The following is a 14,244-nucleotide window of genomic DNA, read 5'->3' as shown; positions in this document are numbered from 1 at the left end:
ACTGTCAGTGAAACAGTTTTGAGCACACGCTTTCTCTTTCTCTCCATATATATCTATGTTCATTTATGTACTAGTATGTTCATATATTGTATGAAACATTCGTAAAAAATTAAAAAGGATGACCCATGAAATAAACTATTTTAAAGAGTACTTTAAAAAAAACAGTAATATATTTTCTTCTTTCAAATTGTGTAGAGGCTTGTTTTCACTGTCTGGAAACATGATTTAAACATTTTCCTAATTTTGATGGTCTTATAATAAAATTGACAAATATGTTAAAGGCCAAATACACATTTAGGGTAAGATTCATCGTTATTCATGGTGTAGCCAAGTCTGTGTTTCCATTTCTTTATGATTTCAGTTACTTTTGGCTAATCTTTCACATTTTGAGGGTCATGCTCATTGGTTTACCCCGTGCTGATGAAGAGCTTGTGCTCGGAGAGGAAACGCCAGGCCTCGGGTTCCTCTGTCTTTGCCCCTTAGCTTGTGCTTACACAATTTCCTTACAGGGATCCTTTCGTGTCACTTATCTGTTTTGTGACAGGTCAGTTTAAGTTAGATAGCGTGTCTGTGAACTCACTTAGCGAGGCGCGTGAAGACGACCACATGTCACTGCAAAGTGAGGGCGTCGGGGTGCTGGGCTCTGTCCCCCCTCCCCCGTGGTGCAGGCTCCCGAATGTGCCACGACACATGCTGCCCTCTGTCACCTCGCTCGCTGTGTGCAAGTCTGGGAACAGACCTCAGTGTATTTTTGGCTTAGCTAATCAGCCTTCACGGTCTCTACGAGGATTAACTCTTGCTGAATGATGAGAGCTTTGAAACACTAACTTGCTTATAGAAAGTACTCAGAGAATATTTATTAAATTGGGTTTGTGGGTGGAGAAGTGGTATTTTATACTGCTTTTCCCCACTCCCCCTGGTATATCTATATCTATATATATTTCCAGATTTATTGGGGTGTAATTGACAAAATTATAAGATATTTAAAGTGTACAACATGATGATTTGATAAAATACACTTATACTGCCTACTTAATAAAAAAATTCATGATTCATTTTTTTAACATCTTTATTGGAGTATAATTGCTTTACAATGGTGTTAGTTTCTGCTGTATAACAGAGTGAATCAGCTATACGTATACATCTATCCCCATATCTCCTCCCTCTTGCATCTCCCTCCCACCCTCCCTTCGTGATTCATTTTATAGCTTGAAGAAAATTGAGAAATTTTTGAGTGAGGAGAAAAGGGTGTTTGCTTCTACTGAGAGAGATGACTGTCCAATACCCAGGATATATTTTATACCAATACCCAGGATATACTTTATACCGAGACACAGGTTTGGAACCGAGAGCTCGCAGGGGCCTGAGTGGCCGAGGCAGCGGCTGGCCATTGCTCAGAACTCTGGCAACTGATTCGGTGAAAGTCACAAAGAAGGATTTTTGTGTTCTTTGATTTTTGCTGGTCTTATAATGAATCCTAATCTTACTTTTGAAACTCAGAATAATGCAGGGAATATCGTGAAATTCTTCAAACACAACTGGTTTTGGTTCACATTAACGGAACTATTTAAAACTACCTTTGACCATATTAGAAATATTTTTAAAAATGAAATATCTATTATCTTTGGAGGAGTTGAGTGCTAAAAGAAATCCTGCAGCAAAATGGTTGAGTCCTGTTTCTTAGGGTCTGTGGTGTGATTTTTAGAATCAGGATAATATTCAAATGTATTTCTTATTTTTCAGGCAGCAAGAATTATTGCCAAGTTAGCAGCTTGGGGAAAAGAATTGATGGAAGGCAGTGACTTAAATTACTATTTCAATTGGATAAAGACTCAGCTGAGTTCACAGGTAAAAGACATTCTTCTTAGTATCTTTGAAAAGAACATAACGTCCATGTTCTCTAAAGCTATTCATGGTAATTATGTGAAATTACAAAAACTCTGTTAAAAAAGAGGCATTCTGAGTTTGATGAGTCAGCCGTGCTCCTTGCAGGTCTGGTAGGGGCTTCACCTTTTCTGCCTGTAACTGGCTTCAGCTCAGAGCTTCCTGTCTCTTCTGCCACTCGGGATTTTCCCTTCATGCATTTCAGGAGGTAGGGAGGATTTCCCTTCCAGGAAGGTGGCTGCCGAGATCACACGGGTTGGAGGATTGGAAGGACGCACACAACTCCAAGGGTACACTCGTGTGAGGCTCACGAGAGAGGAGGAGAGACAGTGCGATGGGCAAGCATCTCTGCCCTGGGACCCTGGACCACCCAGATCGGTGCCAGGAGTCTTGGTTTGGGGAGAGTTCTTTGAAAGTGTGCAGTGGTTCCTTTATGCCCTCTGGTCACATACCCAGGCCAAACTGTCTGACCAGTCACACCAATAAATAAACTGGCCCTGGCTGCTGCCAGGAGGGCTTCAGACTGCAGACAGCACGGGACAGCTCATTAGGCAGCCCGCCTCTAGTCCTGGCCAGGAGGCCGTCCCAGGCACCACTGGGTGGCCTGGGGCTGCTCTCTCCAGCCCGAGAGGATGTCTCCCTCAGTGACTCCCACTTAGGATTTTACCGTGTCCTTGTGGGGTTGCATTTAAGTCCAAAGGGAAACACGAAGACTGCTTGCTGTGGTCTCGCTGCTGTCAGGGCCCTCGAGCCCGTTTCTTCGTGGAGGAGGACAGCTTTCGGGGGTGACGGCTGGCAGATGACGAGTTTTCCCTTTTGTCTTCTCGGTTCCCCAGCGCAGGGCGGATGGCCGGACACTCCTGACAGCTCAGTAGAGGGTTGCTTTTCCTTTAGGTGTCCGGTGACCAAGTGAGAGGTGGTGAGGGTGCTTGGAGGGAGCGAGCCGCCGAGAGGAGCGAGCTGACCTGGGTGGGGAGGGCGGCGTATCTGTATCCGGAAGGAAAGGCAGGAGGGGGCAAGCTTTGGTGTGGGCGGGACATGGAGGATGGGCCAGGAGAAGCTGTGCTGGGAGGCCTGGTGGCCTCAGGGCTAGATGACAAGTAAGGGCCTATTTGAAGTGAAGGTTTGGAAAGTTGTAATTTAGGTTGCTGGTGACTTTATGATTTTAGTAGATTTTAATTTGAAGTATGAGAGAGACACCATGACATTTTGCTTTGATTTATTTTTTGTCTTATCGTTGCCTGCCTTTTTGCGGGGGGAGCCTACTAACCTTTTCTGTTTGGATAGGGAGATTTTGAAGTGTCTTGAACAAAATCAGTTATTTTTTCTGTCATCAGCATATACTTTAACACTCTTTTGGGCTTAGTTTTTAAAAGTACTTTTACAAGAGTCGCAAGTTTTGCAGATTTTACTGAGTTTGTGAGATATTTCAAAAAGAAGATACTTAGAACATGAAAAATACTATGTGAAGATGAGATGTATTTATTTCTACACGTGTATCATTTGGGATCAGAGCGCTTAGTTAAAGAGGTAACCCGCCCCCCCCTTTCTTTTTTCCTCTTATGAGATTAGTTCTCCCTTTGAAGAAACTTCATTCTGCTTTAGTGTTAGGCATGGTCTGGTGGTAATAAGGCTTTATGCTGTCTGGACTCATAAAATGAGATCTGGTAGCAAAGAATGCACGCTGCAGTGTGCCGCTAACATTTTGGGTTGTTTCATCTTAGACTTTTCCCCGTACGAGTAACATTTATGCTCTGCCTCACAGATAATTGGTTAGTTTTAGAATGATTAGCTGTGGTTGTAACCATGTCCAGCAGTTGGGGGCATATTTCTCCGGTCACTAGTGGAAGCAGAGATTTCAGTGTCTGGAACACTTTTCATTAGAATTGGTGTGAGACAGACGCTCTTAAAGACCTTTCTGTATCTTTCCAGCGCGCTTGCTCTTTTTATCGCCGAGTCTTTGGCCTTGTTCAGTTACTGTCTGGCGTTGCTGCTTTGCACATCCTGCCCCAGGGAGAGGCTTCAGGCCCGTCCAGCCGTGCCTCAGAGTCTGGTCACTGCTTCCGCTGGGCTCTGGCTGGCTACCACCCTTGCTGTGGGCAGACACTTGTCCACAGCCTTTGATCAGGGTGTAGTGACAGGCATGAAGCAGAGGCTTGTTCGGGCTTTTATTTTCTACTTTGCTTAAACGCCACGTGATAGCACTGTATCTGCAAGGTCTCTTTTTCTCTATCGTAAGCGTTTTCTCCCTCATAAAAAGGACCACATTTTCATGATTCTGATAGAAGTAGACTTTCAAAAGTCTGAATTAGGTGCCAATTTGGATATTTTGTTCTTTGACTTCATAGAGACATTTAGGAGACTTTTTCCCAAAAGTTTAACCGTTATACTTGGGTTATAGGGGCTCATGCCTGGCACTTAGTAGATAAGTTATTGAATAAAACAAAATAAAAATTTCCTTTCAGAAATTCATTATCACTTTTCTCTTGCCTATTCAGCTTCTGACTTTCTACCTTAAATTTTCTTTGGTCATTTCTGTGTAACAGGTGAAGTTCTGATTATCATTATAATGTGTTAGCATTGCCGTGGATAACCTAATTTTTTAAGTTCCATGTAGTATCTTCCCATCATCAGGCACCTGTTTTGAAAGCTTTGCCACAGAATATAGTGTAGATAGTTCAGCTTAACACAGTTGTCTCATTGGAAAAATGACTCAGGAAGTAAATCCTGAGACTTGGAAATTTGCACTCGCTTCACTTATGAAATGTAATTGGAACTTAGTATTCAGTTTATTATTGTTCCTTTTAAAATAATTTATTGATTAAGATATTATCCGGAAGAGTGTAACGACGTTTAGAATATTTCGTATCATCCCCACGTTTTTTATTATTTATTGATGATACTCCATTCAGTAGGATTAGGAAAACAGTGATAAAATTTGCTTAGCTCTCTTTCATAAGCTGATGAAGTAGGATAAAATTAAAAACAAAACTAAGTAATAAGTTATTTATTTCATAATAGAAACTGCGTGGTAGCGGTGTCGCTGTTGAAACAGGAACAGTCTCTTCAAGCGATGTAAGTACATTCCTTGTTCGTTCACTGGCCTCCTAACACCCTGAATTTAAGTTGTTTTGAGTCCCAGACATTTAACGTTTTGAAGATGTTCCCTAGTCCCCCGGATGTAAATCCGCGGATTTGGTTGGGTTAATGGTGGTGTGAAAGCTGCGTGTAGGCCTTTCTGGGCCGTGCGGTTGCTTCCTGCTGTCGGTGGATGTGGGGCTTCCTCTTCCTGTTGCTCTTCTCTTCAGGCGGCTTTATCTCAGGCCTGAGAATCAGAGCAAGTCTGGACTCAGATGCACAAGTCGAGTGAGTAACCAGAGCTCCTCTCTTAACACTTCAGCTGTCTCACAGGCGCTATCGTCTGACAGATCCACGGACCCTGCGCCAGGCAGCTGAAAACAGTTCCGTTCCCCACTGGTACGAAAACCCACTACTTGCCTGAGTTGCTCAGGGTTTAATGGGGGCCTACGTGGTGGCCAGACTCTCCCTCCCCCTTTTTCAGGCCAATCCTGCCCCACATTTATGTAGAGCCAAAAGGTTAAAGGTTAAAACTAATCATGTCCCCCCAGTTCCTTTCCTGGTTAGGGTTATCCCCCCCGGTTGGGAGTGGTTTAACTTTGCTGTCTTCAGACTAGTTCAAGAATTGCCAATAGATTTGGACAAGTATGGGTTGGCGTGGTTAGCGCCAGCTGAGAGCGAGGTGGGGGAAGAGTTAAAAAGGTAGGTGAGGCGTATTCAGCTTCCTTTGCTGGAAAAATATCTCTGGGAAACCGGAAAGCACCTTCCGAGGATGGTCTCTCCCACTGGCCTGTGCTAGACCTCAGCGAAGCTGTGTGGGGGCCACGCAGGGTCCGTGTCCATAACCCGCAGGCCACACCCCTGTGTGTGTGCTCGTAGACTAGAGAGGGTGACACAGTCCATCTCAAAGCCAGGAGTGGGGCTTCTGTTGGGGCACGGGTCGAGGGACTTGACAAACAGTGAGTGTGTCAAGCCGGAAAATGGCCACGCGTCTTCTGAAATCAGAACAGGGTATAGAACTAAGTGAGCAGTCTTGGGGCCAGGGTGGGGGAAGGAGGTGGTAGGTTTGAAGTCTAGATATTCAGCCATAAGCAGATGTTTAAATTGGGAGTCCTTATTTTATATGACTTGAGTTTCTTTCCACCGGTTTGAAATTTTGAAAAATTGTTTGATTTGAAAAATTGTCTAATTAGACTTATTTGTAAAAATTTTAAAAGGTGTTTTCGGAATAAATTTAAGTGGTTATTAAAGTGTTTGGAGGTTAGTAGAGCTCACGCAGTGAGGTGTGAGCTCTGGTGACGTGACATTCTTCTTTTGCTCTTTTCTGTCCGGCGTGTGGGAAAAACAGCGCTGATCTATTGAATTGGCAGTGGTTAGTCAAAGTGGTTTATCTGGTCGACTCAGACACGTACGTCCCAAACGGTATTAGCATCAGGGGTGATTGTGAGTGAAGAAAAGCTGGCCTTTGATGTCCCCTCTCTTCCCTTCAGTGCTTCACACCTGAACATCCTCCCTGTCCCTTGCTGGAGGTTCCTACCTTCTCAGAAGGCTGGCAGCTTGGAAGGCAGAGACTTAAAGAAGTTGACAGAGAGGTGATAGCGCTTCCTTTGATACTTGTATTTCAGTAGGGGGATCAGAATTGGTAGCTGGTATGTATGGAGCTCTTCCTGTGTGCCTGGCAGTGTTTTAGTCGTTTTGCATTTACATCTCCTTGAATACTCACACCCCGTCTTTGACATTGGTCTTACCGTAAGCCACGTTTTAGGGATGAGCAGTGGGGTGGAAAGGCACACCGGCTTGCCCAAGGTCATCCGCTCACGGTGGCAGAACCCCCAAGGAGACGCATTCCTTACCGAGAGGATTCTGAGGCACCTGGACTGGACTGGGAGCTTTAGGCATTCTCCAGGTTGCCTCACCTACTCAGACTTGTAAAGAATATTGACGTTCTATCTTAAAATCCCTTTAGGTTTTCAGACAGCATAGAAAAGGTTTGGTAAACTGCATTCTGTGCTGCTGCCACTTGATGTCAGTATAAAACAAACAGAACAGAGCTTCACAGCAAAATGAGAAATTAGCAGGATGCAACAGTCTTGACTTTTAAAATGGCACAGAAGCATCATCATAAGTTATGAGTGGATCATTACAGACGTTTTTATTTAAATGACATTATATAAATGAAATCTTCTGAAAATGATTTGTGTTGTTTTTACCTAAATGTAAAAATAATAAACTCCATCACATGACATGTACTTACCCTAACTTACCTTCAGCCGTCCGTTCAGTTCTTTGTTGGCTCTTGCACGGGAATTATCAATCTTCTACTTTTCCGAGGACGTCGCCCAGGCTTAGATGTTGATTGCTGGGCCGCTGCCCTGACAAAAAGAGGAACACCGTGATCTCTCCCAGCCTTTGGAGGAGTCAGGAGAATCTGGGCATTCTTTTCCCTCTCTCCAGCCTCTTTCATACCTGTGTGCAGGGGACCGTGGTGACTCTCCACTCGCGCGTCCTGTTCTCTGTTGTAGACCAGGTCCGGCCGCACTTATTGCTGGATGGACATGGTTTCGTTGGTAGTAAATAATGTAAGTTGCCAGGTTCTCCATATTGCTCATTTTATCTTGCCTTTTAATGTTCTGGAGCAGTTCTGTCCAGTAGAACTCTCCGGGGTGATGGCAGCATTCTTTATATCTGCGGTGTCCACCCTGGTAGCCCCACGTGGCTCTTGACCACATGGAAACCTGGCACGTGTGAGCGAGCAAGTTAACTTGCAGTTTTTTGTAGGCTTTTTGGTTTGTTTGTTTACAGCTTTATTGAAATCTGTTTCTCATACCATAAAAGCTTTCCATTTGCTATTGGTTTTAGCATATTTACAGAGTTGGGCAACCATTGCCACCATCTGATTTTGTAGCGCTTTCCACACCCCAGAAAGAAACCGTGTCCACCGAAACAGTCACCCCCGTTCCTAACCCCCTCGCCTACACTCTGGCAACCCCTCACTTACTTTCCGTCTCTGCATTCACCTCTTCTGGCCACTCTCTGTACACAAGTCACGTAATACGTGGTCATCCGTGACCGGCTTCTCTCACTTAGCGTATGTTTTCAGGATTCATCCATGTTTTAGCATGTAATAACAGCATTTTGAATGAAAGGGGAAAAAAAAAAGCTTAGCTTTTTTGGCTTTTGGCCACATTCCTTAAATTGTTTTCTCTGACAGTTCTAATAATATCCTTGTTAATGTGAAGGTAGTGTTACTGCTTTGACTTTTTTAAGGCTCTGTTTTTAATTTAAGACTTTTCAGTCTTTCAGAAGAGTTGGAGGACTTTAACGATTTGGTTCTTCACTGTTTGTCCATAAGTGTATCAAAAGTGCTACCTGAGTAGCAGACATGAGGGGCTGCGTCAGGAGTTCGCAGAGTGCAGGCCTCTTGTTTAACTCTGGTCCCCTCTAGCCTGTGATTTGTAAAGTCTGTGAGGACCCAGAGACGTTCACAGTCAATTACGTGTCTTGGTGCTGGTTTCCAGAGCGTTTGCTCTTCACCTGCAGCAATGTTTGGGTGACCTTCATTGTATCCTCTTATCACAAGATTAGTACGTTTTAAACATTGTGGATCATTAAAATATATGCGAAGAATAAATGTTAAGAAAAGGAGAACAGATGAGAACCTGTCAGTTTTGCCTTTCTGATCAGATATTTGGAAGGATTGCGTATATTCTGGCAATGCAAAGGAAAATTAAATGGTAAAGTATTTCAGTACCAGACTTTCTTTTACATATCATTTTCAAACTATAGCATCAATAACAATAATAAGGTAACCTAATATTGTACATTGGATGTGTTCTTGGAAGTTGCATACAAAGCAGTGATTTATAAAGTAAATCATATTTCTTAAGTCTGTAATAATTTTTCCTACAATAAAGAATCCCAGTAGTCATGTAATTAAATTATACGCCTAAGAAAATTAGATTGAAAGTAGTACTTGAAGGAGATTTATAAATTTGTAAATTAACAGTGAAATTACTTTCTTGGTTAAGACTTAAGTCTAAGATGAAATTATCTTAAGTTAATTTAGGTATTAATTTAATATAGGTATTTTATGAGTATTGACTAGAGGGTCTCTCTTAATAAGCCAACTTCAAGAGAATTCTTGCACTATATTTGTTTTAGTTCCTGAATATGAAGTAATAATAATGACAAGAATAATAATGATGATAATGTACCTTACAGTTATTTTGTGTTTAACTGATGTGAGTTCAGATTTGAGTAGCAGAGGTTTTTGTTTTTGTTTTGTTTTTTAATTTAAGGCTGTTTTTTAAAAATTGGGCTGGTATTGCTTTCCTTTATTGATGAGACAACAATTTTGAAGAGTTTAAAGTGATTTGCCAAAGGTAAATTGGCAGAACTTCTGACTGACAAAATCTCTCTCCCTCTTTGCCTCCCTTCCTTTCTTTGGTCACTTATTTTTATGTCACAACTTCGTTGGGGAGGAAAAAATTATGCTCTGCTCCTTCTGGGTTCTTCTGTCTGGCCAAAGAATTAAATTGACGTGAGACAGATTAACAGGAGAAAACCAGATGTAATTACGTATGTACAGGGGCCCCGTAATATGAGGCCGCAGATGTGGCGCCTGAGAGGAGAAGGGGGTGCGGGGGGGGGGGGACTTCAGCGGGGAGAAGGCAGTTCACACGGAGGTGGGAAAGCAGATGTTTGGTGACAGATGCTTGCTGGGCCCCCAGGGACAGTGGGACACACCAGAGGACTCTGGTCTCCCGGCCCTGTGCAGCTCCCCCCAGCGCCGACCGTTTTCTTTGTAGATCTCCGGTGACAGTGCCCTTCCTGGACCAGGGCCTTTGTCTGAGTTCTTTAGGCAGTTAAGGGGCAGGTACAAAGACAGACTTCTTGAATCCTCTGCTTTAAAAAAAATAACCACCCTAAAAGAATCCTCGTGCCAAAGGGACCCATGTAAAATGGCAAATTTTGTTCCCCTACAGCTTACATAGAGTAAAATAGACAGATTTTTAAATGTTCAGCTGAATGCATTTGTACATCATGTGTCCTACTCAATACTTTCCTAAGCCTCGGCTCCCACAAAGGTTTTCGTTATTATGCATTAGTTTTGCCTGACCTTGAACTCCATAAAAGTGGGATCATACACAGTGTGAACTCTTGTGTATCCGAATTCTTGTGCAGTATTGTGTCAGTGAGAGTCACTCACGTTGCACCTGGCAGTAGTTCATCTCTTTATTGCCGTGTAGTAATATACTAAATGTATATTATCCATGCTCTTATTGATGGACATTTGAGTTAGTTCTGGTTCTTGGCTGTTGTGAATATCTTGCTATGAACATCCTTGTACATGGCCTTTGGTAGATGTAACCACTTACGCCTGGAGCACTTCTAGAATGGAGTTGCTGGGGTACAGGTTACATGTGAATTTAGGTCCAGCAGTCCAGTCACTTTTCTAAACCAGTTTACACGTCGCCAACAAAGTAGGAGAGTTCCAGTTGTTCCACACATAAGATGTGCACACTCACTTTTTAGTTCTATGAGAAAAGATTCATTTAATAGTCATGACACATTGAATACTTTGGGGATTGGTTAATCACCAGTCCTGGAGGATTTCATGTAAAACTGGCTTCTGGGGTTTATTTTGGTCGATGGTGTGTTCTGCAAACTCAGCTTTGTGCTTCACTGATACCACTGGACACACGTGTGTTTCCACTGCATCTGAGACAGGTGCTCTTCTCTGCACTGCAGACGTCTTTTTTTTTTTAAGCACCCTTGATTCCAAAATTTAGAGGAATATTATCTTTACTTTTTCTCATTTAGTTTGTACTTAAATCCCAGCATTATGGAGATAGATATTGAAAATTGGTCTGTAAACATTGTTATAGCGTGAGTTTTACTTTGGTACAATGTGGCTGCAGTTTTTATGTTTATCTTTTGTTGCCTACTTGCTTTGTAATTCCTCACTTCTTGAATTACTTTGTAATTCTGCAGAATATGGATCTGGGAGACCCTCTTCACCAGGAAGGTGAATTCTGTCAGTTGCTGTTTTCCTTATGTGATTATTCCACCATAATATAGGAGAATTTGCATTTTCAGCAATATTAGAAAATGGATCTAATGATGTTCTCTTAATGTGTTGAGAAGTAAAGTTAGTTTTTCTCTACCAGGGAGGTTTGTGTGTTTGAGAGTACACATTGTAGCTGGTTCTCAGCCCAGTCTGTCATATATTAGCTAATGAGATTATCCCCACACCCCATGGGATGTGCCCTGTTATCCCATTTTATAGGTGGGAGGCTCATTCAGGGGCACACGGCTTGGAAGTGGCTGAGCCTGGCAGGCTGGTTCCAGAGCCTTTGTTCGTAACTGTTAGGCTGCATTACTGCCTTTCTTTCATGGTGGTGGAGTTAACATTGGAGCTGTGAGTCAGTTCAGCTGGAGAAAGGAGGGGCGAGAGCTTTCCCGGAAGCAGCTGGAGGTAGAGGTCTGGTTCTCTGGGGGAGAGTAACTGTTGGACCTGGCACTTTAAGGTCACTGCTGGTCCTGGCATTTGCCATGTTGGTGGAGTGATAAGGTATCAGAGAGGTAAGAACCTGGTGATAATTCTGTCAAGAAAACTTCATGCGTTGGGAGGAAGAAAGTTGCTGAGATTGGTACAAGGTTTAGGCATAATTTTAAGACGGGAAAAATTGAGTATATTTAGGGGCTGAGGAGAGGAAACCTGTCAAACAGATCGGAGCTACAGGGAGGGGTCGGACTGATGCGATGCTGTGTGGGAGGAGTGGGACACAGGCCTTGCTGGGGCCGTGGGTCCTGGACAGGAAGAGCTGTCTGCCTCTGCTCGGCGAGAGGGAGGTGAGAAGGGCCGTCAGGGAAGTTCAGTTGGGGGCGCGATGTTGGCAGCTCAGTGACTCGCTAGCTGATGGTCTCTGTTTTTTCTCTCAGTGCTGAGGTGAGGGAAGAGAGCGGGACAGGAGGGTAGAGGTGAAGGTGTGAGCGTGGCTCTGGGAGTGGCGGCGAGAGCAGAGCTTCCTGATGGCTCTGCGTGGCTGTGCAGTCTTCTCCAGCAGTGTTTGAATGACCTCTGTGTGGGGGAAGAGTCGGTGGCTCGCTGGGTTGATTGAAGGCTGATTATTTTCTTCTAAAAAAACCATTGAATGACTTTGTACATGAGACTAACAGGACAATGTGAGAGAAAGGTAAGGCAGTGATACAATTTACTTTGATTGAAGGCAGTACCTCAGTCATTTATCAGTGTTGCCTTCACTGTGTACTTTGAAAATAATCTCTGGACTGGAATTGGACTGCCTCATGGTGCATCACAGGAGAGAGTGAAGTTTTAGAAGCAGCATCTTTTTAAAATTTTTTAATAGATCTTTATTGGAGTATAATTGCTTTGCAATGGTGTGTTAGTTTCTGCTTTATAACAAAGTGAATCAGCTATACGTATACATCTATCCTCATATCTCCTCCCTCTTGCATCTCCCTCCCACCCTCCCTATCCCACCCCTCTAGGTGGTCACAAAGCACCGAGCTGATCTCCCTGTGCTATGCGGCTGCTTCCCACTAGCTATCTATTTTACATTTGGTAGTGTATATATGTCCATGCCACTCTCTCACTTCGTCCCAGCTTACCCTTCCCCCTCTTCTCTGTGTCTGCATCTTTATTCCTGTCCTGCCCCTAGGTTCTTGAGAACCTTTTTTTTTTTTTTTAAGATTCCATATATATATGTGTTAGCATTCAGTATTTGTTTTTCTCTTTCTGACTTACTTCACTCTGTATGACAGACTCCAGGTCCATCACTACAAATAACTCAATTTCATTTCTTTTTATGGCTGAGTAATATTCCATTGTATATATGTGCCACATCTTCTTTATCCATTCGTCTGTCGACGGACACTTAGGTTGCTTCCACGTCCTGGCTGTTGTAAACAGTGCTGAGGCAGCATCTTTTATATGCTCATTTATATGTGAGTCCTGAAGCTGTAACTAGCAACGAAGAATCCATTTTTTAAATGTGTCATGTGTTTCAACATAGTAGGGTAAGTGGACACAGACAAGAAAAAGACTTAACAGTGAACCAAGAAATTCTCGAGTTGAGGGGAAATCGATGATAAGTGGAAGAGGAGAGAGTGCCCTAGGCTGCCTTTCATTCATTATTGTAGAAACCTTGCTTAGGCTGTCTCTCTAAACAAGGAAGATGGAATTCTTTGCACAAAGGGTTAGTTAGCTGCTGACCTAATTGGAAAAATACATATATATATTTTTCCCATTATGGAAGATGGTTTTCGAGCTGAAAATTCACTTTTTTTTTTGTCATTAATTTCTGCGAATGTTTTGAGTTTTCAGGCAAATTAAGTTACTGGATATAGTGTGCTTTTGGGCAACTGTGTTCACTCCTTTCTTGGTAAAATCTAAGATAACCTTTTCATGATAACTTTGATTATTCCTCCAAATATATCATAGTGTTTTTGTATTTGAGTGCCTGGAATTCTTTGAAGTGTTAGGTTTTAGCAAACTTAGTTTAAGTTAAAACATGGAACTGAAGTGGCATCATGTATATTAGGTTTTGTGAATTTATATGACATCCACGATCCTCTCCGTTCTTTCTTTTTGTTAGCATGTTCTTTAAGACTGTCCCTCCATTTCTTATAGATGTAGGGCTCATGGTAGGTATTCCGGGAGGCGCCCAAGCCAGGTGTCACTACCAGCTTTCCTAACATGGAGGAGCAAGCAGCTTCTTGCTTGTCGCTCCATTTCTTATAGGTGTAAGGCTCATGGTAGGTATTCAGGGAGGCGCCCAGGCCAGGTGTCACTACCAGCTTTCCTAACATGGAGGAGCGAGCAGCTTCTTGGGGATGTTTGTTCTCTTTATTTCAAGCTTCAGATTTAACCTCAATTTCTCTAACATAGTGCCTGTTGAACTGATAGTTTAAAAAAAAATCAGTCTTTTTCAAGTGTTTAAGTAGACTTCTTATGTGCTGTATAGTTTTATTTTTTAAGTTCTTATTTATTGAGTTTCTGTGACATGTCTAGCTCTGTGCTAAATGAATTACTTTACTTAATCCTAAGAGGACCCTTTCAGGGTGCTTGGGGGCATGATCCTCAGTAAGGATGAAGAAATTGAGCATTGACAAGGTTCGGAAACTTGCTCACGGTCACTCAGATATGGGTCTGTCTCAAAGCATACGCTTCTATCTCTTTCATTTTATTGTTGTTCTTTGATACTTGTGTAATTATGAAGAGCAGTATTCTCTGTATCGTGCTTCTATTCAGGGCTA

General features: G+C 42.8%; 1 protein-coding gene across 4 annotated transcripts in view; it reads left to right on the top strand.

Annotated features, from left to right (window-relative positions):
- Window positions 1-14,244, top strand: part of ATP6V1H (ATPase H+ transporting V1 subunit H) — a 95,927-nt gene that overhangs the window by 47,755 nt on the left and 33,928 nt on the right. For 3 of the 4 annotated variants that reach the window (XR_009522577.1, XM_060035376.1, XM_060035375.1), the window contains 2 exons: window positions 1,744-1,848; window positions 4,906-4,959. Coding sequence is in view for 3 of the 4 variants with exons in the window: in XM_060035376.1 (XP_059891359.1) it covers window positions 1,744-1,848; window positions 4,906-4,959 (159 nt within the window). In the remaining variant the exon portion in view is untranslated. The remainder of the gene's footprint in view (window positions 1-1,743; window positions 1,849-4,905; window positions 4,960-14,244) is intronic. The other variant, XM_060035377.1, reaches the window with a different exon arrangement.

The sequence above is a fragment of the Delphinus delphis genome, chromosome 17, assembly GCF_949987515.2.
Source record: "Delphinus delphis chromosome 17, mDelDel1.2, whole genome shotgun sequence".
Lineage (NCBI taxonomy): Eukaryota > Metazoa > Chordata > Mammalia > Artiodactyla > Delphinidae > Delphinus > Delphinus delphis.
This window is presented reverse-complemented; position numbering and strand designations above follow the sequence as displayed.